Source organism: Microtus oregoni, unplaced genomic scaffold, assembly GCF_018167655.1.
Source record: "Microtus oregoni isolate MIOR12 unplaced genomic scaffold, Mior012 000001F_ref0000356, whole genome shotgun sequence".
Classification (NCBI taxonomy): Eukaryota; Metazoa; Chordata; class Mammalia; order Rodentia; family Cricetidae; genus Microtus; species Microtus oregoni.
Genome location: NW_024543060.1, coordinates 18,412,022 through 18,439,754, shown reverse-complemented (window position 1 = coordinate 18,439,754; position 27,733 = coordinate 18,412,022). Strand labels below are relative to the sequence as shown.

At 46.2% G+C, this 27,733-nt stretch overlaps 1 protein-coding gene across 3 annotated transcripts; it reads left to right on the top strand.

Moving 5' to 3' along the window:
* The first annotated feature begins 2,021 nt into the window (after positions 1–2,021).
* On the top strand, positions 2,022–26,754 carry Cnmd (chondromodulin). 3 transcript variants are annotated; one of them, XM_041675184.1, is made up of 7 exons: positions 2,022–2,093; positions 2,522–2,662; positions 7,596–7,736; positions 13,542–13,655; positions 17,994–18,147; positions 23,100–23,263; positions 26,542–26,754. In XM_041675184.1, exons 1-7 carry the CDS (start codon positions 2,022–2,024, stop codon positions 26,752–26,754), a joined length of 999 nt encoding a protein of 332 aa, XP_041531118.1. The 3 variants fall into 3 exon arrangements, with proteins under 3 accessions (XP_041531118.1, XP_041531109.1, XP_041531102.1); XM_041675175.1 differs by having other exon boundaries at positions 26,539–26,754; XM_041675168.1 differs by having other exon boundaries at positions 23,088–23,263; positions 26,539–26,754.
* Positions 26,755–27,733: the final 979 nt, after the last annotated feature.

Here is a 27,733-nt window from a genome sequence, read left to right as displayed (position 1 = left end):
TCTCAGCCCTCATGCTTTCCAGCATTTGACTCTGCCAATCCATCTTCTGAATAATCTCTCTCAACTATCAACTTTTGTATCAAGACTCACCTCCCGCTTCTCTACTGCATCTCTTCTGATTCTCTGAAATTCCTGGGACAGCATCCTTGGGAAAAGCCATTTGCTCACCCTTGCTCAGCAGGGACCAGGAGGAGCGCAGTTAGATCACACTGGGCACTTCCCTGGCACCATGAGTGGGGTGCGCAGACAAGGGTGTTACACACATCTAGGGGGTGTGCAGACAAGGGTGTTACACACATCTGGGGGTGTGCAGACAAGGGTATTACGCACATCTAGGGGGTGCAGACAAGTGTGTTATGCACATTTAGGGGGTGTGCAGACAAGGTTATTACACACATCTAAGGGGTGCAAACAAGGATGTTACACGCTTCTACAGGGTATGCAGACAAGGGTGTTACACACATTTAGGGGGCACAGACGAGGGTGCTACACACATCTAGGGGGTGTGCAGACAAGGGTGCTACAAACATCTAGGGGGTGTGCAGACAAGGGTGTTACACACATCTGGGGGTGTGCAGACAAGGGTATTACGCACATCTAGGGGGTGTGCAGACCAAGTGGTTTAGGTTGATTCTTAGACTCTTTTTGCCTCTCATCAAATTTAACAATCTGAAAACTGCCACTCTCATCTTCTCTCCCCGACTGGGCTTCTGCTACCCCCACAGTCCTGTAAGGTCTGCAACTGTCTCCCCAGCCCAAGACCCAGCACCTGCCGCCAGCTCTGCTTTGGCGGCCTCTTCCACTCTGCTCTTCCCCTGCAGCCCCGCATCAGCATCTCCTGTCTTGATCCTAAACACTCTCCTGCTGCAGTCCTGTACGTTCTCAGTCCCTCTGCTCACGAAGCTTCATTTTCCCGCAGCCCCAGCCCTCGCTCACTGCTCAGCCGAGAGCTCTGAGACAGCTTCAATCCCCAGCGGGAGCTGAGGAACCATGGCTGCAAATGAGGTACAGAAAACACATTCTTCAAAATAGAGGAGAAAAATGCTACCCCTGTGGGAAGCATACCCAGCCCAAAGCCAGGCGCATGGACCAGTGCCTGCGATTCCAGCGCTCCAGGGATGGTGGCAGGAGAATTCAAAGTTGAAGGTCATCTTCAGCTTCATATGGAGTTCTATGTCATCCTGAGCTACGTGTGACTGTCAACAGCAACAAAATAAAACAGTGCAGTATCTTCTCTGTTCACTTAACGATGCGATGCATATGTGTGTGATCCCTGCACACATCATAGTTATTCCTTTAAACACATCCCGTTGGTGTTTGGGAGAAGTTTGCCGCTGTTTCTATTTAATTGTTGTTGACTTAACTGTAAGGATTTTTATTCCAGGCTTCCCATTTCCCCTGCTGTAGGCCCCTTCTGCTCGAGTTTCACTGTTGCTACAACTTAAGCCCCTCCTCTAGAGAACCCAGTGGCAAAGGCCATCTCCAAGACTCTGCTCCAAACTCTTTCACGAGTGACCAGCGACGGCCCTGCCCAGTGGGAAGACCCCTTTCTTCTGGTACCATCCCGCTCTCTCAATCCTCCTCTATCAGCACCCTCAAGAAATAACCTCCAGCCAGTACCACAGCAAAGCTCTGATGGCCTAAGGAATCCTTGGGTGGATAGCTAATTGCCCCCGACAAGCTAGTATTTGGGGGAGGAGGGCGTTTCTGAGACTCCACACCCCTGCCTTAAAGAAAGGCACCCACACTTCCACACTCAGATCTATCTGGGCATTACTTGGGGGCTTTGGGCTGGAGAGAGGGAGGAGAGGGCACTTCTGAGAACTCAGGACGGGCTGAACTGACTGCTCCGGGGTGGAGGGAGAAGGGAGGGGAGAGGTGGGGTGCTGGAAGGGGTGGGAACAGAAGGGCTGGCCAGAGCAGGACGCTGCTGCTGCCCCTGCTGCTTCGTGTGCAGGGGGCATTCGTCGTTGGGACAGGGAGACAGAGCCTCTGAGTGTCCTTCTTCACCATCTTCAGACATGGCAGAGAACTCGGACAAAGTTCCTATCACCTTGGTAGGACCTGATGACATTGAGTTTTGCAGTCCTCCGGTGAGTAACCCCTGGGTCCCTAGTCCTGGCTTTGAGTGAGGGCACACGCAGGGACCGAGGCTGCATGTGGGTGCCAGGCCTACTTCTGGGCTGAGATGTTTGTGCCATTGAAGGTGTGGTGGTGGTGATGGACTCAAATGAGGGTGCCCAGTGTGTGGGTGGAGTGGCAGGGTGCACAGGACCCAGCACAGGTGTGGAGGGAACCTCTTATGACAGCAAAGGATGAAGGTCTATGGGACTAAGCGCCTTGCCCAAGGAAGAATCTGCTGTTATTTCCACGTTTAAGGCCAGGGGACCCTTGGGAGGTGGTGTCTGAGTGTGCTGGGGCCAAAGCTTCCCACTCCAGTCTTCGAGGTTCCCCGAGGACACAGCGCAGGGACTGGAGTGTATGTGGCGCGGCGGCCACCCGTCCCTCTCCTGCTCTGCAGGCATACGCCACCGTGACCGTGAAACCCTCCAGCCCTACGCGTCTGCTCAAGGTCGGAGCTGTGGTCCTCATTTCTGGTGCGTTGCTGATGCTCTTCGGGGCCATCGGGGCCTTCTACTTCTGGAAAGGGAATGACAATCACGTAAGTCCAAAGAGTGGCTTGAAGGGCTATCCGCCCAAGTTGGGGTGCAAGGCCCGCCAGGTGCGTGGGGTGGCCGGTCCCCCTAGGTGGAGCCAGAGCTCTAGTCCCTCAATGCGCACAGTTTGCTCCTCCCCCTTGGTCCTCTAGGGACATCCCCCTGCGCGGATCCAACCGATGTGGGTACTGGGCATGGTATAGGAAGCTCAGGGCTTCTAGGATATAAACGGGAATGGAGACTGTTCGAGAATGCCCTGGACACTGGAAAGCCATTCTCTGCCACCTCGGCCGAACACAGCCACCAGGCAGTTAGACAGTGGGTAGGGCACGTGGCCTCTCTGAACTTCTCTTCCAGAAAGAAAGAATGAAAGTAAATGCTCTTTAAGGCCCGTCCCACCTGAGAAAAGCTGTAAATTTTAAAAGGACAAAGGGGAAGGGAGAAAATTCCAAGCCACAGCTGGGGGTAAATCTTTATCCTTAAGGTTTCTGGGTTTGTGACCTATTTATTCATGCTCGCTTATCTTTATTAAAACAGAAACTCTGACTTCCTTAGCGGTGACAAATCTCTTTTAAGAGTCAGTCTGACCACCTGTGATTTAATAGCAAATGTCTCACTCACTACTACCCTGCCTTTATCTGCTGTTTATTTTAAAGCGGGATGGAGTCTCTCACCGAGTATAAAAACTGCACTGTCTGGATTGGGCAGAGCTCCGGCGCGTTCTCTAAATACCTCACTGTGTCCACCTATGTAAAAGGGGCATTTTATCTTGGTGACCATTGCCACACCAGGGTGGAAGCTTATTTCAGCTAATGGAAAAGAATTCTATCTCCAGGGTGCACACAAAGGGCTCTTTCTTAATCACTGTCCTCCCAGGATCAGTGGCTGCTGCTTTTTCTCCTCTCCCACCATGAAATTCAAGGCATGAACGAATCCCAGTACTTAGAGAAAATGGTGCTGAAAGCAATCCAACCATTTTACACATCACATCCTCGGCAGTTGCTGCGTAATTTGTATTTTTAACTCAAATGCCTAATGTAGATAAGCATGCCATTTAGCACTGAGTCTGTTGGAGAGACTATATCAAATTTACAGGCATCAATTTGTAAGATCAGAATTGCGCTGTTTTTTGTGTGGATTTGAAAAGTGCCTTAATGTATTTGTATTTTAAATATAGGCACTGGGCCAGATGCTCACATATGAAAGCAGAGAATCTGAACATGAAAATGATTTTAACATCTACATCCCCACTGGCAGCAGGGTTGAGATTGTCACCCTTTGGGAAATTTGATGGTGTTAAGACGTAAATACTATCTTTTAGATAACAAAATCTCGAAGATGAGAGTCATTCGGAGACAAAAATAGCTTTGCTTTTGGATGTTTTTGGTAAATATTTTGGCCATGAAACTCCTGAGAGCATTGCCATTTGGCATCTAAGTGTTCTAGGCAAACATGGCTAATTGACAAGCTTCTTTAAGAGAATGACCCTTCACACTGAAGGAGCGGGTTCCCGTTCCCCATACCTTCATTTTACCGCGAGATGTTCAGTTGTCTGGTTCAAGAGATTAGTATTAAATTCTAAGAAGACAGAGGAATAGTGAATCACATTTTATTGCCAACAATCAAAGTTATTGCTATTTCCTACACAGACAGGAAAATGAAGAAAATCATGGCAGTTCTTTTTCTTTCTTTTTTTTTTCTTGGAAAAAGAATGTCTAATGCTGTTCCATATTATTTAAGTCTCAAAAACAAATCACAAAATTTGGAGTAGAGCGCATTTGGCACTGTCTATGCTATGCGCAGGCACGGGCCTACCTTCTCTGAGTATAATTCTAAATCTCCCAAACACAGCAGCGTCAAAAAGGTAAGTCTCTATCCGACAGGCTCAACCAGCTAATGGACTACCCCTTCTCCCAAGAGTCTCTGCGCCTCTGCTCTCAGTTTACAAAAGAGAACCCGCTGTGACGTCCGTTCCTCCCCACGTCCCACGACTCAAGTCCCCAAGGGTTGGTCCGCTCAAATTTAGCTGGAGAGTTACCAAGCACAGGGCACTAATAATGAGGGGATCACTGGCTGAGCTCAAATATTGAGGCCATTTTTCATCCACGTTGTTGCAAATGCAACAAGGCATTGAAATATGGGAAATTCCCATCCGTGCCAGATAACTGACAACTCTACCCATTCCGTGAGGGGAGGAGACCATTGCTTAGGGCCTTTTTTCTTAGATTAATTTTTCTAGACATTTTCCCAAACATTATGTAATTAATCTTATAGAGCCGAGGCCTTATTAAAAACTCATTAGCAAATATCCTTGGCTGTAAAAGACACCGATTGAGCAGAATTTTGGCAAATAATAAAACTTCATTGTACTTGGCGAGAAATAGCCTTAGGTGCCAACAGCTCCCTGGGCTTAGAGCTGATAATGTAATTGCCACTCCAGCACTCAGCTTCCTGACCAGCTCAGGGCCCCGGACTTTGCAAACTGCAGATTGCCTTCCACCCTTCCCTACATCTGCCCCCCATCACTTCAAGAAGGCACAGGCTTTTCCTGCAGCCACCGAGATGAGCGTGCAAGCTAGGTCTATATCCTGAGGATGTCATCTGAGGCTAGGGAGCTGCTGCTGAGGAAGGAAGAGGAAGCGGTGGAAGGTGCAATTAGGGCTGGAAGGATCAAAGCCAACCTGGTTATGTAACATGATATACTGAAGGCCAACTTAGGCTACATATTAAGACTTGGGGGGATGGGGGAGAGAAGAAGGGACAAGGAACCAACTAACAGAGATCTCTAAATGGTCAAACTCATAGATGTTGCACTGCTTTAGTTTGTTGCCACCTGGGTGGAGGACACTTGTGCCAGTAAGAACTCACCACCTAGAGAAAGGCCTAGCAGGGGAGCAGCAGCCAGGTTCCTAAAACGGCCACAGCTAACTCTGTGTACAATGGCTGCTCTGAGCCTCCGGGTCAGAGCAGAGCCTGTTTCTCAACTGGCTTGCAAAAAAGCCTAGCTCAGCCAAAAACAAAAACAAAACCAGGCTTCCCTAACTGGGCTGCTCTTGAGGAAGAAGGCAAAGCAGGCTGCTGGGCTCTGGTCCTTCTCTGCTAATTCAGAGTCAGGGCAGCATAGGGAACTGCGGGCACCCGAGTTCCTGGAAGGAGGCAAGGGAGCCAGGGATGCAAGATGATTACTCCACGGTGGTGCTGGTATTTTTTCTCTTACCAAACGAAGATGGCTGCCTGGAGGAAGAGCGTGAGTGGCAAACCCATCTCCATGTCTCTGTGGGTGTAGCGATAATGAGTTTCTCCAAGTGAGGATCCAGTAACAACAACTCCATTGTCTAGTGTTTATCCACGTAGTAGCCACTCCTCGTAATGCAGGAGAGAAATCATGCTTGATTAGAATCACAGCTATTTACAGCTCTGACTGGCTGGCCTGGTGCAAGGTAGGAACTGTCTCTCCTCAGTTCTCAGCCTCTCCCTTTGAAGACTTGCACATATGCATATCTGCGTGGGCACCAGTACACTTTGTATGTCAGGCAGATGGCACCTAGATAATGGCCGGTTAATGAAGACAGATAGATCACTGAAGTCCGAAGAGGGAAGAAAGAAGGAAACTCAGCCTCCGACCCACCACCTAGAGAAAGGCCTAGCAGGGGAGCAGCATGCTGGGCAGGAGCCATTGCAGTGATAAGCTGTCTAGACCCAAACAAACAAAATACCCACTTTGGGTCATCTAATTTAGTGATTAAAAACATCTGTGTGTGTGTGTGTGAGAGAGAGAGAGAGAGAGAGAGAGAGAGAGAGAGAGAGAGAGAGAGAAAGGGGGAGGGGGAGAGAGAGAGAAAGAGAGAGAGAGAGAAAGAGAGAGAGAGAGAGAGAAAGGGGGAGGGGGAGAGGGAGAGAGAGAGAGAGAGAAAGGGGGAGAGGGAGAGAGAGAGAAAGAGAGAGAGAGGAGAGTTTATGTAGCCCTGCCTTTCCTGGAGACCAGGTTGGCTTTGAACTCACAGAGACCTGCCTGCTTCAGCCTCTGAAGTGATGGTGTATGTAAGACACATCCCAGTCCCATCCGAAACCCTTACCATATGCTATTCCACACATCTAATAGTGACCAAAAAAACTTATAAAATATCAATCTTCAAACAAAGATGCCACTTTCTCAGCTGAAAACCTCTCCATCTCTCCATGAGTGGTTCTCAGTCCAGATGCAAATAGAATTAGGCTTTAGAAAGCCAAATATTGTTGCTCAACCCCCAACCTGCACAAGCTTTGATTTACTTGGTCCAGATACAGTCCCTGGAGAATCTATTCAGTTGCTGCTGGTGGAAAGCCAAGATTCAAGTCTTGGAGCTGTTTAAAGAGCTATCAAATACTACCGAAGGTTTTCCTTAGAAAGAATTTTAAAATAAATCAGGCTGGGGAGGTGACTTATTTGGTAAAGTGCTTGCCATGGACACTTGAGAAACTGAATTTGATCTCCCAAGACCCACATAGCAATCCTATCACTGAGGAGGCCAAGGCAGCTTTGTTGGCCAGCTGATTTAGTTGAATTGGTCAGTTCCAGGTTCTGTGAGACACCGTGTCTTGAAAATGTCAGGTGGTTAGTGATTAAGGAATTAATTTACACACATATATACACACACCTTGGGGGGGGTATTCATGCATTCACCCATGTGCACAAATATGTGTATACCTACAAACACGTGTATACATACACACATACACACACACACACACACACACACACACAAGAAACCGTTGTATTAAGTGACTGGTGTATGGATGAAGTCCTCAAATACAAATGTATTTGTATTTGTAATTTGAAATACCATTTGTAACGGTATTTCCATGCATCTGTGAGGAAGATGAAAGCCACCTCATATATTGCAAGCCCCAAAATGCTGGAAGGAAGAAAGCATCACTGACTCTTGCGTTCACTTCTAGATTTACAATGTTCATTACACCATGAGTATCAACGGGAAGCTACAAGATGGGTCAATGGAAATAGATGCTGGGAACAACTTGGAGACCTTTAAAATGGGAAGCGGAGCTGAAGAAGCAATTGAAGTCAATGACTTCCAGAACGTAAGTACATTTCATGTGTCTAGAGAGTTTGGCAGGCAAGCCCTGGCTTTCCTGGTCTGAGGAGAAGCAGCATTTCTCTTGTTCTTTACTGCAACTTCGATGCCCCCGACGCACCTGCGCTGTGGAGCCTGTGCTCCGTGAGAAAGGGCCTTGCTTTGTCTTCCATGTCCTCCAGAGGAAGAAACATGGGAGAACATACAAAACAATAAAACCTTTTTGGATGCAGTAGCCCCAGCAGTTAGGGAGGGCGACACAGGAGGACCCCTTGAGTCCAGGAGTTCAAAGCTGCTTGGCAGCATGAGATTCCCATTTCCAGACAAGGTAAAAGATTTTCAAAAAAGGAAACAAACAAACAAGACAAAACACCCTAATTCAGTTCATGCCCTTAAATAACTATTTGAAAAAATGAATTTACTTCTAGAAAATAAAAGATATATGGACTTAGAAATCAAGATGAAGCTTTATTTTTCTAATGGAAAAGTATGTCATTGACAAGAACATGCTCTTCTTGGGACTGCACAAAGTCTTCAAGAAAGACTCATGAGAGCTATGTCATTCCAGGTGGTTTTCTATAACCTGACATATAAAATGCTCAAATAACATTCAAGGACAGCAGGAACAAAACCTTGGCCTTCTAGAGAATAAAGACATTCTAATGACTGGGTAGTTGCCCAACAATAGTAGGTTCTACTTCCATGTTTTTCTAAATTCCCATTTAATCCGGAAAAGAAGCATGGGTGGATCCCCTTGACAGCCCGGGTTTCCTGGCATGGCTATTACAACAGACACATTTCAGCCCCCTTTGTGTTTTGACCAAAATTTAACTAACAGGCAACCTACGCCATTATTGGTTGATGCTCCCGCATGCATCTGCTAACAGAAGTGTCACTCAGGCTCAATTTCCAGTTGACTGCTGACAAAATCTTATTCTCTTATGTTCTGTGATGAGGAAGAAGCATCCGTATTTGGGTTCTTCTGCTAAATCTGCAGACAAAGTAGGTGAAACTTCGTAATGAAGGAGGGCTCTTGAAAATGTCTCTTCTGATAGTTTATGGGTCTACAAACATCTCATCAAACCATCTTCCCCTGATTGATGAGAAGAAAACGAAAAGAAGCTTTTCATTTACACGAAAGCACTCCTCTTGTGGGAGCCAAAACATGCTTCATGAGTCCTTTTGAATTCCCAGCAGATGCTAGCATTAGTGCTCAGAGATGTTAAACGCTGATGTGGATGGGGCCTGGCTGTGTTGATGGAGGGCCCCGCCCTGGGGACAGGCTTTGCAGCTCTGAGTGTGCCCAGCTGCACTTTGGTCGGTCATCACATTGCAAATGGTTCTGGTCTGTGCACAAGTATAATGTCTCTGGACCTATTAAATGCTTTTACTGCAAAACCCAGGACAGGGCAAAGCACTTTTTCTCTCTACTACTCGATATAAAGGAATAAAATGTGGTTCCTCCGCAAACAGCATTCAATCCAGAACAAAACTGAATACTGTGATGTGCTGCAATGTCAAAATATGCAAAAGAGGTTGAGGATGGATTTCAAAAGGCCCCTCACTCTTGAGAGGTTCAGGTAGCAAGAATATCCTCTGAAAATATTTTAATCCCAAACCTATATATCTGTTTTATAATCCTTCGGTTCTTTCTAATAATGGTATTGATTGTGTTTTGCTCTCATAGACCAACGGGCCACAAATATTTTATAAACTGATCAATTCTCTTTGATAGCTCCTACAATTCTCTAAGTCAGACCTGGTGAGGGGAACATTTTTTTGATGGATAGTACCTGTTATGGGTTTCAACCAGCCTGGACTTTTGAAAAGACATGAATCAGCCTCTGTGGTCATCTGCTATTACTTCTGCCTCTATTTTAAACCATCTGTCAAATGCGGGAAGTGTTGATTGAGGCTCACCGTATGTGGGGATGCTGCTAAGTACAAGGGGTGAAAGATGACTGACATTTATCCTTCAAGGACCTTCTGGTCCAGTCTAAGAGAAAGATACAGGAATGTGCCACGATGAGCTATGGGCGGAGTGGGTTCCACACACAAAGGCGGCACTGCCAATCAGTGGCTTTAGCAAGGCGATGACATAATTGAACAGCGTCCTGAGGGATGATTTGTGGGGCTGGGAGCTGGACCAAGGGTCTTTCTAGACTAGCACCCTACCACTGAGCTATAGCCCCAACCCTTTTGAAAAGTGTCTTGAACTTTAATAGGGACCGCTGGAAAGGATACTACAAAAGAACTCACAGTCCCCAGGCCAGGGTGGTCACCTCAAGGATGGGAATAGAGATGGATGGAGAAAAAGGTGGGGTTAGATCACCAAAGGTTCTGAACTGTAAATTGGCACCCGGGACCCCAGTATTTTAACAGAGTCCAACATAGAACAGACACCTTGAGAGAGAGAAACACTGGGGAAAAAAAAAAAGAAAAGAAAGAAACAAGTGCTCCAAACTTTGTTCCCTGAGGGGGGGGGGGGGGGGGACAAAACTGAGTTGATTCACAGTTCGTGATTTGTATTCTGAAAGACTATAGTCTGACAAGCATCCACGCTGTTGGCTAAAGCCAAGCTCCTCAGATCTGAAGCCAGTAACGAAAGCCACGAGTAAAAGCCAAAAATAGTCAATAGTGGTGAACACATATGGGTATTCTGGGTTTCCAGCAAACAATTCTTTTCATGTGTGGATATTTGAAATTTGTGGTTTAAAAAGCTAGAGGGGGGAAAAATGACGATATAACCTACCTGGAAGGTAGGTAGGTTATTGATTTCAAAAGTCAATATAACCCTCCACCGTAATGTAAAGGAACAGTAAAATGAAGGTAATTTATAGTGAGATATGGATTTCATATGTGCATTCCCAGCCTGATGCATTAACTGGTATTAATAAAGTCAAACGCATACACTGGCCATCCCAAGACTGCCAGCGCCACACCTGCAGTGCAGACGGCCACAAGTGAGCTTTGGCAATTAAGTGCTATGAAATTCTCTGACAGTCGGCGTCGGGACCAATCTCTTGATGGGCATGGCTGTGCATGCCTGCCACCCCGGCACTTGGGAAGCTGAAATAGGATCGTGAGTCTGAGACAAGCCTGAGATTCTGACTCGGAAATAAAGCAAAAACTAATTTACTTCCCTTTCTAAGTAACCGTGTGCAGGAACTGCACTGCTCTGGGAGCTATGCTCCGCCACTGTACGCTTATATGGAAAATGGAAACTGTGTTCTGTGCCAGGCAGAACCTACAAACAGTGCTTTCCTAGGACTCGGGGCAGTTGGTTCTTCAGGATTCCAGGTTCAGGGAGGCCCGAAAAGGCCAGACTAGCCCAACATTTGTATCAGATTCTTCCAAGGATTTCTACGATGCCTGTCAAGGGCAGGACTCCCTTCTCCCCGTTGAGGCCCTCTAGGGGTCACAGATAGAGCAGCAGCCAGGACTTTATTATATGGCTCTTTTGATGAATGTTAATTTTTTTTTAAGTCTTCACTAGTTGCCTTTGTTAGCAAATTTCCTCATTATCACTGACTTCTGAGGCCGTTTGTTGGCTAACACAGGAGGTTTGCCTGACTTTCTTGTACTTCTCCATCTGTTTAAATCGCTTAATATATCTGGCCACTTGAGGCAGATTTGCAGCTAGACATGACGGCCAAGTGTGAATTCGTCTCCACCAGTCCCACCCCATGGGCTGTCAGCAACCTCCGCAGGGTGTGTACTGGCAGAATGGCCTCGGTACTAGGTCCACTTCCCGTGTAGCTGACCTCCAGAAGACTCTGCTCTCTCCAGGTGTACTGGAGTGATGTATGATGTCCTCCAACACACCTCATGTTCAGAAAGCATGTGTGTCTGGAACTAGAAAACCTACCATATAGGAAAGCAGTGGTCTCTCTCTCTTCCTTGCTTTTTCAGCTCCAAGTCCTAAATTTACATGCAGAACAAGAGCGGTAGAGATTTGCGGAACAGCATAACAGATACCAGTGGTTCTCAAGCCATATTCCTTGTGGTACCAGCAGGGCAGCCTCCAAGGGCTTGCTGAAAATACAAACTTTTAAGACGTTGAGTCAGAAATTCTCGCCCTGGACTTGGGACCCAGCCCCCTGGGTTCCGTCCCAGTGACTCCGATACAAACAAATGTTTATGAACCACAGGTACAGGAGAAACCTGACCTGAAAGACTGATACAAGTCTTTTAAAAATTTTACTCTGAACAAGTTCCCTTTGCCCTCAACTGCTGGGCCTCAATTCTAGCTATCTGTCCCTCGCTGACATCTGGGTAGTTTAAGAATACTTAAGAGACTGAGCACCACGTTATCACTGCGAGAAGAATATTTGGAAGGGCCCGGCAGCTGGGTTCTGTTTTTAGGTTGGTTTTGCTTGTTTATTTTAACAAGATCCTGCAGACCTCAATGTGGCCTACACGCTCGCTATTTAACCAAGGATGACCTTGAACATTTGATCCTCCTGCTTCCACCTCCCCAGCCTCTATTACCAAGCCTGGTTTTGTCAACTATGTCCTTAAAATCTCTCCAGAGGAAGTCGGTGGTCAGACCATGTCTCTGCCATGTCGAGGAGCTGGGTCAGGAGGGACAGGGTGTGAACAAGTGGGCCTCAAGGCAAAGAAATGGGCCATGCAGGAAGAGCCGTCTTGGCTCCCCTATTCTGTCACCTGCCGGCCTCCGTGGGTTTCAGGTCCAGGAAGGTAGATTCCTGTGAGTCTCCTCCAGCCTGACTTAGAGTTAGCTTTGTCTCTGTTTAAGACCCCTGAGCCCCAGTTCTGGATTTGTGCTATTATTTCCCCAAGCCATAACACTGTCTCAGTCTGGCCTTGTCCTACATTGACCTCCACACCACAGGAGGTCATCAACGTTCAGACCTGTGGTGGCATCGACATTATTAAGCATAACATTTATGACCTTTAAGAATATTTAGATCATTTATTCCTCATGAATGACATCAGCAGAATCAAAGTTAAATGCTCCTGGGACAGAATGTGCAGTTCCTTCTTGCATCCTCTCCAGTTGAGAGCCGTGCCCAACTGTCAACTCAGAGGGAGCTTTGTGCCGATGTGTCCCTTAAGGATGGTCCCCAGCCAGGAGGAGACATTGTTTATATCTCAGAGGGGACAAAACAAAACACCTAAATGCTCCAGTAAGATTTAGCTCCTGGAGCCATGTACGGCTTTTCTGTTTACTTCAGACCCAGTAACTGGGGAAAGCTCAGAATTAAGGGAATTCATTAATGTAACCAACATCTTACGAGAGGCTTTGTAGGATCACAAACGGACAGACACACACATGCACACATGCACACATGCACACACACACACACACACACACACACACACACCTGATCTCAACAAGTTCATAAGTGTGAACTGTGGACCAAGTGGCAAATGAAAGAGGAGGCTTAGAGAAAGTCAGAGATGGAGAACTCACCTAGGCCATGGGCTCAGAAAAGGCTGCGCGGCTAGAGCGGCAGCTTATCTGAGCTTCCCGCTGCACAGACAGGGTTCCTAACGTGAGCCACTGGGCTCAGGTGTCACCCTTCATTGTCCCCCCTCCTGAGGGTGCTCGCTAAAGCATCCTCCCCTGCCTTTCCTAGCCTCTGCATCTGCCTTGTTTTTCTCTACAGCCTTCATTTCTTCCCGAATTTATATTTGCTTCTTATTGGAAAACAATGTTGGCAAATTCCATGAGAGCCGGGACTTTATTGTGTTTATCCATATAGCCGACACCTGGAATGCCCGACAGGCAAGACGTGCAGTGGATGGGGAGAATAAGTGGATGGACCAATGAGCTCTTATCTCGTAGGGTATCACCGGGATCCGGTTCGCTGGAGGAGAGAAGTGCTACATCAAAGCACAGGTGAAGGCTCGGGTCCCCGAGGTGGGCACTGTGACCAAGCAGAGCATCTCTTCTGAACTGGTGGGTACCAACACACCGACAGGTGGCACTGAAGACACCCCCTTCTCTCCTGGGCAGGTTCATGACCAGAACCTGAGCTGGGTTTTGCTCTCCCAGAAGAATGTATCTGTCCTGCTGGCTCCGAGTGGTCTTTCTGACATGGTGCAGCATATTTAAAGGTGTGGGGAGGCCTGCTTTAAAGGGCATTAGGTGGACAGCTCAGTGAGTAATGGCATTTGCTGTCAAGCCTAACAGCCTGAGTTGGAGTCCTGGAACCCACATGGCAGGAAGAACGAACGGGCTCCTTCAAGTTGTTTGCCAGCACCCACCCATGTGCTGTGGCTACACATACACACACACACACACACACACACACACACACACACACACATAAGAAACACAGGAAATGTTTCAGTGCATCGGGGCTCGGTATTCAGATGGCCTTCTATATCCAGTGTTACGTGGCTATCAGAGCAGGGATTAGAAATTCAAAATAGCAGAGTGGTGGTGGCATACGCCTTTAATCCCAGCACTCAGGAGGCAGAAGCGGGCAGATCTCTATGAGTTCAAGTCCAGCCTGGTCTACAGAGCAAGTTCCGGAACAGCCAGAGCTACACAGAGAAACCCTGTCTCAAAAAGCACCCCCCTCCCCCAAAAAAAATCAAAATAAAGATTAGAAAAAAGGCTCACAGTTAAACCTTCACTAAAGGGACTTAGAAGCCCTCTCCAGTCTCAGCGCCACAAAATGTGGGAATTCTTCCCCAAGTGTTCCTCTTGCAGGAAGCTGGGGCAGAGCGCTCTTTCCAGGGTTTCCTGGGACACTGCGCTGAGATGCCCTCTAGCTCTGCCCTTGTTTTCAGTTTTGAAAGCAAGGGACTGAACGGAAGGCCTGGCTAGCAGGGCAAGCACCAAGCTATAGCCCCCCCCCCTTATTTTCAAACACAGGGTCTCACTAATTTCCCAGGTTGGCCTTGAAAGTTCAGGCTAGAGTGGAACTCACTACACAGCCCAGGCTGACCTCACCCTCTATACATTTTAAAAACATAATTCTTCCATTTGTTCCTTTAAGTCTGGTATTTTGTTGGTTTTGTATTACTAGCAATTGAACCTTACATATGCTAGATAGTCACTGCACAAGCTATACTCCAGCCCTAAATCTGAATTTTTAAAAAATTTCCTGTAAGAGTTGTATCATGTCCTAGAAAGCCATTTAATATTTTCTGTCTAACACTTTTAGGGCTTACAAAGTGGCCACAGCCATGACTGTCTTCCATCTGAGCTGTGGCAGGGGTTCTGGAAGGATGACGGCTTGGGAACCCTAAAAATGTGGATTCAAACCCCAGCTGTCACCTTCAAACCATTGCTTACATACTGGGCCCATGGCCTTAGAATCTACTAGATGAATGGGAAGATTGCCACTCATAATTGCTAATTTTATTATGATCTTCCCTGAGCCTTTAGTATCCCAGCGAGGGAAGTGAACCGAGTGTCAGATCCCTCGGGGCCATGGAGGAAAACTGTGGATAACAGCAAAGGTGCCTGGAAACCAACTAATTGTTTGTTCCCCTGAGAGCCGCAGCAGGTGATGTCTCAAAACAGAACAAAACACAAGCTACAAACCAACCTGTGGGCTCTGAAGGCGAGCCGGAGGTCCTCTTCCTTCACCTACTTCAGTTACTCCAGTGTTCTTGCTGTAAGATGGAGACCAGACCCCCTTCATTCTCCCTGTGGGCTGTGCTGCTCAGAGCCAAAGGCCATGACTCACAAAGGGCCACCTAAAACGAGGCCGGGACCCTCTGCTGTGGTGCTTGCACTTCTCCTCATGGCACCGCATTGCTGTGGAGCTCTGCCCCTCCACCGCTGTTTCTCATACGTGGGTGTGTACTCGGTCTCTCTCACCTGCCCCGAGAACCAACGCCCCCAGTTGAATCACCCAGCTCTCATCGTAACTTCGTAGTGTGTAACTTGACACTTTTGTCTGTTAAGTGTGTGTGTGTGCGTGTGTGTGTGTGTGTGTGTGTGTGTGTATGCAGGCTTGTGTGGAAGAGGTCACAGGACAACCTGGAGATTGAACTCAAGTCGTCAGGTTTGGTGGCAAGTGACTTTACCCACTGAGTCATCTCATCGGCTTTAATGGATTTTTCTCTCATGATGAACACATGGAAGTGTAAGGATGAATATCACAACTGCATAATCTAAAAGCAGCCAAAATTGATAGTTTGGTGAGTTTGTATCCTGTGTGTAATAATCTTTTCAGATATGCAATTAGCTACTACAAGATTTTTGTTTTCACCTTAGTGTAGGTTACAATGAATGAATGAGGGACCAGCATATGATTAGTATATGTATTTAGACAGGGTCTCATTACGTAGTCCTACCTGTTTTGGAACTCAGGTTGGCCTCGAACTCAGAGATCTGACTCTGTCTGCCTCCCTAGAGCTGGGATTAAAGGTGTAAACCACCATGCCCAGCTACGACTATATTTTTGAGAGTCTTTAAGTCAAACATTTCAGGAACCTTCAATTTCAGATAATAGTATTTGCAAATAATTGCTCAACTATGGCAAGTAGTGATGCATTTTAATCTTTGCACTTGATTGTTAGGTCAGAGTAGACCGTCTTGTGGTTTTGTTGTTTATGGATGCACGGTGGATGCTCTGATGGATGAAAACCAATTGAGAATGCACAGCTGGGTAAATCAGCCATGTTCATGGCTGTCAGCAGCAGGTGACTCCATTTAGAGTACCCTCAGCAGCCAGGGACTGGAGGCCAGCAGCTGGAGCACCACACGCCGCGGTGACTGCCATCATTACCATCTCTCTCCTCCCAGCCCTAAACGGGGTGATGCTGCACGCCCTCTTCCCCAGTTCTTCCCCAGCACTTACGCAGGAACCAGGAAGCCTGCACAGTAACTCCAGTGCCTGAGGACAAACACGAGGACCTGTGTTCAATCCTAGAACTCAGTATGTAGCATATGCACGCAGTCCCAGAACTGGGGGTCAGAGACAAAGGAGGACCCCTGAGAATTCTTCCTCAGCTAGCCTAGCCCCTCTGAGGAGCCCCACAGAGTCAAAGGGCCTGTCTCAGAAAAATGCTCTGCTCCCCGCTTCTGTCTCTCTATTCCTCCCTCTAAATAAATAAATAAATAGAATGTAAAAGCTGATCATTGGTAGCCAATCCTGATTTACCTTTAATAGGGAAAGACAGACCCCTCACTCACATGCACTGTCTTTCAGTCTGGACCTCACTGTCTGACTTTGGCCACTGGGAAGCATGAAGCAGCAAGTGTTCCTCCTTACCATGGGCACCCCGCTACCTCCAGCAAAAAGCAGCTTGTGTTGCAAAGGAAAAGATGGGGGGAGGTGGATGTTGGGTAGCCCACGTGCTCCAAGCCTGACAACACAGGGTGCACCCCAGTCGAGCCCTCCTCTCCACTCTCGCCAGACGACGATGGAGCAGATTTATGTGCCGCTGCTCTCATAAGTTCTTCAACAGTTTTTGTGTAACTTTAAAAAACGACTGTGCTCAGAGAGCATTCATTTCCTGGCTGGAGCCATTTAATTTAAGGTAAATAACTGGATTACCTGAGTGTTACCTTCCTCCAATAACTTTAAGTTGCTTAATGCAACCATACACCCGAGGGGGAACACACAAATGAAGTGCTGCTTTTACCTAAAGTGGGGAAGAAACATTTTAATTTCTCCAGCCTACTGCAAAGTAATAAATACATGAAAGGAACAACCTAGCAAAAATAAATTTGTCTCCTGGGTTATCAAACCACCCTCCGCATCTCGGCGTAGAAGACAATCCAGGGCTTAGCTTTGAAATCTCGGTGGTGTGCTAGATGCGAGGAACATCTGAAATACGTTTTCTTATAGCTGGGAAATGGAGGGCTGGCTTATGTTAAATAATACTTTGAACTGGAGACATTAAAGAACCAATCACTTGCTTTTTCCATTGTTGTTTGGAAGCTGCAGAACAAAACCCCAGAAGATTTTCACTTCAAATGAAGGATTCCTCTATCCTTTATAGGATTTCAGGGTCTGTTCAATGGCTTTTCCTCAAAACATCTTTGATCGAAAACATCAGATTAACCTAACTCTCAAAGTTGGTATCAAGTAATTTTCACTTCGACTCAAAACACTTCTCTGCACACATGAGGGCTGCCTAGAAGCAGGGTGTTGGGGGGGTGTGGGACATGCGAACCGGAGGCTGGAGTCTTAGGTGTGTGCGTGTGGTATGTGCACACACAGAGCTGTCCCATAGTTCACACAAAGCCAAATAATCCCGCAGTAGCCCGACTCGACATGCAGCATGCGCCCCCATCCTCTGCTCACGGGCATTTATTTCGTTCTTACAGGAAGGCAAGATCATGCCACTTAAATATGAAGAAAACTCTCTTATCTGGGTGGCCGTGGACCAGCCCGTGAAAGACAACAGCTTCTTGAGTTCTAAAGTCCTTGAACTCTGTGGAGACCTCCCTATTTTCTGGCTTAAGCCTATGTATCCAAAAGGTAAAGTTTTAAGTTTTTGTAATAGGGCTTGGAATTCTCCCTGCGCTGTGGTTCTTGGAAGCCCCCTCCACTAACCTAAGCTTGGAACAAAAAATGGTAACCTGGGACAGTTGTTGGCTGAGTCTTGGTAATAGCATGAGAGACAACAGAGAAGGAAATGATGGGGTGGGGTGGGGGAGTTGGGATGGGCCTGCCCTATGAAAGGGAAGGCACAGCAGGTTAAAGGGAGGCAGGCAGAAGACAGAGCACCTCTGCATACCTGCGGTTTCTATTTATGGCCCCTGCTTCTTCCTACCCTGCCACTTAATCTCTGTTGTTTGTGCCTTCCCATTTTACATTTCTTTATTCTTAAAGCATAGCATCAGGAGACTAAGAAGTTGTCATGCTGCTGATGCTTTATTATATTCAAACCTAGAATTATGGGGCAGCCACAAGCTGCAGTGGGTACAGGCTGAGATTCCTCAAGTTCAAAGCTTGATATGAGCTTCCAAAACCAGAGAAATAAGTGCGGGGTCCCCTTGGTGTGAGGCAGGAGCACACACGGAGTCATTACTGGTGGCAAAGGGCAGGTAATTCGAACAGCCCTCACTCTTCTGCCCCCAAGGGCCTCACACTTCATTTCTACGGGGGTCAACACACTGGTCTCCCCAAGGACTACTTTATAGCTGTGGATCAGGTGGAGAGGGAGGACTTTCTCCTTACACACGTGAGATAGGCTGTTTTCAGAAAGGTTTTATTGAATATCAGAAGACAGCAATGAGGAAATGGAGAAAATGTAGGCATTAAACCCACTAGGCTAGGCAGGGTACAAAAAAACAAAACAAACAAACAGGCAGTTCTATGGATAGATGGCGGTGTAGCAACACATTGTGCTTAATGCCCTGAACTATATGACTGGAACTCATTAAAGTGAGCTGGGCCTGGTGGCACTGCTTGTTAGTCCTGGCACTAGGAAGGCTCTAGGGAGGAGGATCAGCGAAGGCTATCCTTAGCTGCACAGCAAGCAGACCAGCCCGTGCTATATGATACCCTGTCCATTGTTATGCTTGCTCTGCCACAACCAAAACAATACCCTACCAGGCCTAGAGGGTACAGCTTTCTGATTCTACCATGAATAACTGATTCTTATTGTTCACAAGTCTCATCTTGCTCCAAAGTCTGAAGGAGATGGTTCCTCTCAACCCATACCAAGTAACGCCATGTCATACCTGGCAGAGGGTTAGGAAGAACCCTGAGGACTCTGGAGAGATGGCTCAGAGGTTAAGAGCACTGACTGTTCTTCCAGAGGTCCTGAGTTCAATTCCCAGCAACCACATGGTGGCTCATAACCATCTGTAATGAGATCTGGTGCCCTCTTCTGGCTGCAAACGTACACGCTGACAGAAGAACATAAATAATCTTAAAAGATTTAAAAAAAAAAAAAGAATGGACCATAAATAGATGGAGAGTTAAAACAAACAAAAAAGAAGGACCCTGAGGCCGTAGGCAGGATTAGTAAGAAACCATGTCCCCAGATTGCAGAGCTAAAGCAAGGCCACAAAGAGCACACACTGCATTCATGCCAGCTGCCTTTGGTTTTTGTTGTTGTTTTCATAGACAGGCTTTCTCTGTAGCTCTGAAGCCTGTCCTGGAACTAGCTCTTGTAGACCAGACTGGCCTCAAACTCAGAGATCTGCCTGCCTCTGCCTCCCAAGTGCTGGAATTAAAGGTGCGTGCCACCACCGCCCGGCGCCATCTGCCTTTGTGTCCCAGCCCATATGGCCATATGCCACTTTCTCAGTCCCCACTCCTGTTATCTAGGTGGGCCTTTGTGCCTTCTCACCCAAAAACACTGTCTTTTCCACTAGAGTCTCCCACACTACTACCATGCTCTTCTCTCAGGACAACCAGAACTACCCCGAGTTCACTTGTTCAGATTTACCAAGTGCAGTTTACAAAATTACACCCCTGACGGCCTATCCTGTGCCATGGAATTTGTCCTGGGTGTGAGAGGCAATAGCGAACACAGCAGAAAACCATCTGTACTCTGAGTTATATGCTGCAGGTCTGGAAAGAGAGCTCAGTGGATAGAGATCAGTGGTCAGCGGGTAATCTAATTGGTGAGCCCCAGGTCCCAGTAAGAAACCAACATGAAAAGAATCCCACAAAAACCAAAAACAGGGTATGACTCCTGAGGAACACCTGCCAAGGTTAACCTCTGACCTACACACACGAAAACAGGTAAACTGCATAACAACAGGAGAGACTGCAAAACACAGAGCAGGGTACAAGTGGGAGAGCAGACCAGACAAATGGCAGGACCAAGATGAGTGATGTCACCCTTGGAATCAAGCTTATTCCCTACGTCTACCCTTCTAACATAAACACATGATAAGATCTTACACACTCGGTCAACACAGTATCTATACAAGAGTTATGGGAGGTGTGGGCTGGAGGTATAGCTCAGTGGCAGAGTGCTTGCCTCATTTGATACCCAGCACCATAAAAAATGTACATCATGAATCAAGACTATATAAATGCCTCAGATTAGCAAAGGACTAAATAAATGTTGGCATGTGCATAGGATTATCATAGGCATTAAAATGAATTGCCCACTAATCTGTGGCGAGTGCAATTGTATTTTATTATAAAGAAATTAAATCTTTCCTACAATGCCCAGCTCCCTGTCTGGTTCTAGTAATAGTCTTGCATGGAGGAAGGTCATTGGTTAAATAAAAAGAAACTGCTTGGCCCTCATTGGTTAGAAGATAGGTGGGAGGAGTAAACAGAACAGAACACTGGGAGGAAGAGGAAGTGAGCTCAGACTCCACAGCTCTCCTCTCGGGAGCAGATACCTCAGAGAGACACCATGCCCCGCTCCCAGGCAGACACACGCTATGAAGCTCCAACCCAGGATGGACATAGGCTAGAATCTTCCCAGTAAGACCGATGCTCACAGATTATTAGAGATGAGTTGATCAGGATATCAGAATTAGCCAGTAAGGGCTAAAGGGCCAAGCAGTGTTTAAATGAATACAGTTTGTGTGTTGTTATTTCTGGTGTAAAGCTTTCTGTGCGGGAGCCAGGCGGGACGAAAAGCAGGCCCGCCGCCCTTATTACTACAGTTCTAGTAATAGTCTTGCAGACTGAACATTGGCTATTGAAGAAAACAGGTCACCAGTATCACACAGCTGGATAACCAAGGGGGAGGGTAGGTGAACACAGGCCAGAAATGGACAGCCACGTCCTAGAACAACCTACTTTGTCCTCATTTCATCTTTACCAACTGTTGATACAATTTACATAAGTTCCCAAGATCCAGGGAAAGACACTAGATGAAGAGAGACTAATTTGCCTGAGGTCCTACAACTAGCTGAGTAGTGTGAGCTGATTCAGGTCTCCTTGGTGCTTCTCCAACCATACACTATTCATGGAATCTACCAACGGCTTCAAAGCGTATCTTAGTTCTCATAAATAACAAACTATAAGAATGCTACCTAATGTTTGTGAGCTTGCTATATGCTAAGACCCTTAGATAAGGTTTTTCTCAGCCCTATCACCCTGTGAAAGAGATACTACTAGCTCCATTGTACACAAAGAAAGCTCAGGGAGATGCTACCGCAATGCTCTGCGGTACTTTCCACCTCTGTTACTCACCTGTCATCGGCACTGCTAGATACACGAGGAGGTGGCTAACGGTGGTGCTGGGTTGGAGACAGTGTTCCTATCCTGTCCTTGCGGTCACTCAGTTTGTGATCTTGGCCAGCCACTTGGTTTGCACCTTAATGCCCTCATACATAAAAACATCTGATTTTTCTATCCCTTGTAAATTTTCTTAAAAGAATTAACCAAGACAATGCCTCATATGAAGATGTAAAGTTTTATGTCTATACAATCAATCGATTAGGAGTACAAAGGGCTGCAGGTTATAGCATACTGATCAGCAGCTTTGCTTATTTACAACCCAAACCATAAGCTATAAAGATTTTGGCACTAGTGTCCACTCCACGACACCATCAAGTCTCCTGTTAGCCTATTACTTTGCTCTCTGTAGCGTGTTACCTTATCCATTATGCTTATTTATCAATTCCTAATTCTAGATCTACATCTAGGAAAAACAAAGGAACAACTTTCTGTCCTCTTTTATCAAGAAAGTAAAAGTTGGGGTCAGGTAGTGGTGGCACACGTGTTTAATCCCCGCACTCAGGAGGCAGAGGCAGGCGGATCTCTGTGAGTTTTAGGCCACCCTGGTCTACAGAAGACAGGCTCCAAAGCTACAGAGAAATCCTGTCTAGAAAAACCAAAAAGAGGGCTGGAAAGATGGTTCAGAGGTTAAGGGCACTGGCAGCTCTTCCAGAGGTTCTGAGTTCAATTCCCAGTAACCACATCATGGCTCACAACCATCTGTAATGAGATCTGGCGCCCTCTTCTGGCCTGCAGGCATACATGCAGACAGAACACTGTATACATAATAAATCTTAAAAAAAAAAAAAGAAAAAGACAAAGAAAGTGAAAGCACACATGGTGCTAACCTATTCCACTCCTGTGTCCAGAGTTTGAGATAGCCTGCCTGGCCACTCCTGTGTCTAGAGTTCGAGACAGCCTGCCTGGCCACTCCTGTGTCTAGAGTCCGAGACAGCCTGCCTGGCCACTGCTGTGTCTAGAGTTCGAGACAGCCTGCCTGGCCACTCCTGTGTCTAGAGTTCGAGACAGCCTGCCTGGCCACTCCTCATTGCAAAAGGGCAGAGAAAATCAGGAATATTTTATTTGCTCAGTTCCTATACTGAAGTGGGGAAAAGACAAAACGGCCCGAGAACGGAGGTTTGTCAACCAACTTCCACTGTCTCGTCCAGTCCGTATTATAAAACCAAACGGGAAGCTAGTATATGGCTCATACCTGTGCTTGTCACTCTAGAATGCAGATCTAATTGTTTTACTCATGTTAAGGAATTAACTTAGAGAAAATTTTGCAGAAATCCAGAGAGAAAGAAGAGACATAGTAAGAAACATTGCTCCGTCTACCACAAGACCACACAGTGAAGCACGAGGCAACCCGGGCCCTAGAAGACTGAATAATGAAACCAGGCCCAGTGTCCAGGACGACGCAGAACCATTCAATCCCGACAATCCTTACCACGTGCGTACCGGTGTTTTCATGGCGTGCCCAGACAAATGCACTGAATGTGATGCGGAAAGTTTATTTCCAAGTGAGATTTCATGTATCTCCAGCTATGCGGTGTGAATTCAAAGTTATCCCCCTACCCCCTTTTTTGGGTAAAAGGAAAAAAAATCTATGAAAATAGCTCCTACCAGACTCTGATTGTTTAAAATGATCCCAAGAGTGCGCCCTCAGGGCAACACACGGAGTGAAAGCGTTCTCTTCCCCTCTTATATCCATGCTGTTTGTCCATTCGGCACACATGTGTGGGTCTCCTGACCTTTCTCAGGCCCTTTTCCCAGACTGTCGACTGCTACTTCTGCCCTTGGGGCTCTCATTCCAGACACACGATGGACTCCCACATGGAGACAATACTCTGAGCTGAAGGGCCAAAAACTGACTTCGTGAGAATGGCATTAATGTATTAAAGCCCAAATCTTTTAAGAAATATCACTATTACTATACCTTGCCAAGAACAAAAATAGAATATTTGTAGCTGTTTCTTTAAAAAAAAAAAGTATAAGCATACATTTAAGAAAGCTATACAGTGAAATTGAGTTTCCAAAACATTCCAGCACAGCCATCTTCCCCAAAACAGCTTATTAGTAACTATGTGTCCAGTTTATTTGCAGGAGAACACACAGAGAAACACACACACACACCTTTTCAGAACAAAAATTCCATTCTGCTTTCCAATTAGAATACAGTATTTTGGGAAGTGTTCTGTTACTGGCTTTTGTCCAATCAGCAGCATTCTAACAAAGAGATAGATAGGCATATGCTGAAGCTTAACTAATTTGGCTTTGGCGGGCAGAAAGCTTCATTTGCTACTGCTGTAGTAGTGCCAGCACCTAAATGAGGTGAACTAGGTGAGGCAGATATTTGCGCATGGACTCTATGATGGAGTATGTCTTTAGCATAAATACCAAAGCATAGTTCTGATGCATCTAAGTATAGGAGTTGTATATTTTACCGGAGGTCAACACACCATCTTCATGTCTGTGAAAGGTAATGCAAGGCCCCCTTTCTACCAGACTTTCCTGGACACATGGCATCGCCCAACAGCAGGGGCTACTGAACCCAAGTCCCATGCTTGCTAAGTATAAACCCTACCACTGATTCTACCCTCCAGTCCCATCAAACCTTTTGGCCTTTGCAACTCTCTTGGGTGTATAAATTATGTCATTTGCTTATTTACTTTGCCCGTCTTTAATTATGTGTAAGGCTGAACATCTTTTCACACACTCAATCAGCAGCTCTCAAAGGTAGGGCACAGCTCTTTGGGGGTGCCCTAAGACCATTGGAAGACTCAGATATTTATATTAAATTCCTAACAGTACCAAATTAGTTATAAAGAAGCAAAAAAATAATTTTGTGGTTGGGGGCCACAACATGAGGAACTGTGTTAAAGGGTCACAGCATTAGGAAGGCTGAGAAGCACTGCAAGAAATCATTTGTGTATCTGCCCCTCCCCCACAGCTCATTCAGTCCTGCACTGCTCCAATATTACAAACGTATTTCCTAGCTTATCATTTTAGACTAATGTATTTTAGAAGGATTTAGAGCAGAAGGTATTCTCTAAATAACCCAAGGCTTATCAGAAAATTCAGAACACCATAGTACTTTATTCCCTAAGTTCAAAGACTAACAAGAAATATAATCTGAATAGGCAAACAAAATTTAATATCGCTTCTTCCCCAGGTAGCTGGGCTAGATGAATCTGTTCAAGGTCTGAAGCTATCAGGCACCTCACAGAAGGGATGTGACGTGTCCGCCCTGGCTACGGATTCCAGTAATCCACAGCCCTTGAAAAACTCCAATTATGTCAACTTTCTCCTTTATCATATGCTGAGCTTTAGGCAAAAAAACCTTCAAGCCTTTCCCTCAAGGTCTGTCCTCCACGTGTTCCTCTAAGGAGCAAGCAACAGCCTGAGAATCCTCCCAATTTTGTTAATCCTAGTAAGCCCCTGTTGAACCTCCCCGCGAGGAAACACCTCCATTAACACTTCTGCCCCAGAGAAGTCACCCGGCAATTATTCAGGGGGCTGTTCCAAGAGATAAGGGGGAAAGCAGCCTGCAGACTGGAAGGACAGTCTGGAGACAGGATCTGAACAGATGTCTTGGACAGTGTTTAGGGACAGCTTGTCTTGTTAGGTGTGACAATGGCAGAAGCTGTGTAAAAACCATCCATTCCTTTTAGAACTACTTTCTATTTACGGCTGAAGTGTCCTGATGCTTTCAGACTTCTTTAAATTCGTATCAGAATCCTCGTTCCAGTACTACAGGAGAAAACCAAGTAAACGTGACAATAGGTTAGCAGCTGTCAGAATAAGCAAGCGCACTAATGCTCCATAAAGGTTTTCCCACTGCCAAGAAAAATTTAACTTTCCTCACGCTGACTAGACTTAAGCTCACAGGATAGAGCCAGTTGCTTCCAGGATAGGTGTGGAGACAAAGAACTTACAACTGAGGACGTGGATAGATGTTGTGCCCATTAACTACAATCCAGACATTTCAAGAGGTTGAAGCAAGGACTGCTCTAAGATCAAGGCCAGCCTGGGCTAGTGTGAGACTCTATAACCCCACCAATGCCCCAAGTAAATCAAAACAAGGGCATCTTGCTAGCATGTTCAATGTGTAGTTAAAAACATACAGAAACCTGCCCTGTAGGTCCTTGGAAAGATAAACCTATCCAGTATCACAATCTATCCTGCAGTGAAGTGAAGTTTGACTTCATGCTTGTGTTTGGGAGGGTCTCCTTTTCCGTGAAGACAGCATCTGTTGTTGATACAAATGCAGGAGAAAGTGAGTGACTCAGCAGGGCTCAAAGAGCAGTGGAATTGAAATCCAGCCTGGCCCCAGATAAGTGGGTTTAAAACATGCACCCAAGAGCTCTACAGGAAGAAACAAATGTCCAGTGACTTAAAATTAGCAGTTAGGATGCTCCTTCTGATCAGAATGCTTCCTTTGTGCTTATTTAGAACAAGGCAAGTCCCTTCTGAGTGGTAACCATAGCTCCTTCTGGCATGGAGGAACTTCATTAAAATACCACACTACTTTCTGCTGGTGACAGGCTAAGTAGGCAAAGGTGCCTTGATGTCAGAAGGAATTCTGAGTGGTGGCACTAGTTTGAAAACTTACAACTGATTGTTCTGATCTCCTGAAGCAATGAACTCAGGACCTTATTTTAAAATGCGACGCACGGTGTAACCTTCTCATTAGAGGGAATAAAATCAGTGTCTTTCAATTCACAGCAGCAGGAAGGAGAAAGCATGACATTTGACCCGAGACTGGATCACGAAGGAATCTGCTGCATAGAATGCAGGCGGAGCTACACCCACTGCCAGAAGATCTGCGAGCCTCTGGGAGGCTACTATCCTTGGCCTTATAATTATCAAGGATGCCGTTCGGCCTGCAGAGTTGTCATGCCGTGTAGCTGGTGGGTAGCCCGCATCTTGGGCATGGTGTGAAACCATTGCATCTATCAGGTACTGTCAAGCAAGAATTAACTTGAGAGTTGACAACCAAAGGAGCATAAAGCATGCTCTGGCCAAGGGACCACAAAGTATTTTATATTCAAGCTAAGTGATGTTATCCTAAACAATACACCAGAAGCTCTCAACTGTGCGTGCAAACGTGCTGAAGGGGTAGACTACGTCTATAATTACCCCTTCAATATTTGCTTTGCCAATAAAGCCTGTTGCAAGTCTTTAAAAACTACTTTTAAAATAAACATGGAAAGTTATTCACAGTTTGTCCCAGATCTGTCATATACTTGAATTTCTTTTAATCAAGTCATGATTGAAATCATCCCAATGGCTCCATTGTTTACAGGGAAATGTTCTTAACCTTCAATTATTCCCAGAGCCCCCACTCCCAAAAAAAAAAAAAAAACCTCCTCAAAGGAACTGGGAGAACCATAGAATTCACCTAAAAGCAAACATTACAACCTTCAATGTGTACCTCATGCGGAATTATTAGCTATAGTTCCCATGACAGCTGATTAGTAAGGGACAACCATGTTAAGTCCCCCTCCCAGGAAGAAAGCACTAGGATAGAGAACTGCGCACAAGGTCAATCAGACTCACAAGGGAAGAACTGTGACATTTGGGAGGCACAGGGCGAGAAGCACCATTGTCTAACCTGAGCAGTAAACATCAGGCAGCCAACGGGGTCTCATTACCAGTCGGTGACTCTAACAGAACAGGACGGATAGAGCTGCCAGGTAGGTGCAGCTGAGGAGGAATGGCCTGCTTACTACTGACATAAAGACACAAAGAAGCAAGCACTGTATCCAGAAACTGCGTTGGATCAGGATATGGAGTGTTTAGTAATGAGAGAGAGAGAGAGAGAGAGAGAGAGAGAGAGAGAGAGAGATTGATTGATTCCTGAGAGGAATTTTTATCCAAAGAAAACTCTGATATGACTCAAGAGTCTTAGTGACAACAC

What these genes read in the sequence shown, in the direction of transcription:
- Cnmd (XM_041675168.1), top strand. Translation starts at nt 2,022, where the DNA reads ATGGCAGAGAACTCGGACAAAGTTCCTATCACCTTGGTAGGACCTGAT. An exon ending in TTGAGTTTTGCAGTCCTCCG is followed by an intron (nt 2,094 to 2,521) that starts GTGAGTAACCCC and finishes CCTGCTCTGCAG; the next exon opens with GCATACGCCACCGTGACCGT. An exon ending in TAAGCCTATGTATCCAAAAG is followed by an intron (nt 18,148 to 23,087) that starts GTAAAGTTTTAA and finishes ATTAACTTAGAG; the next exon opens with AAAATTTTGCAGAAATCCAG.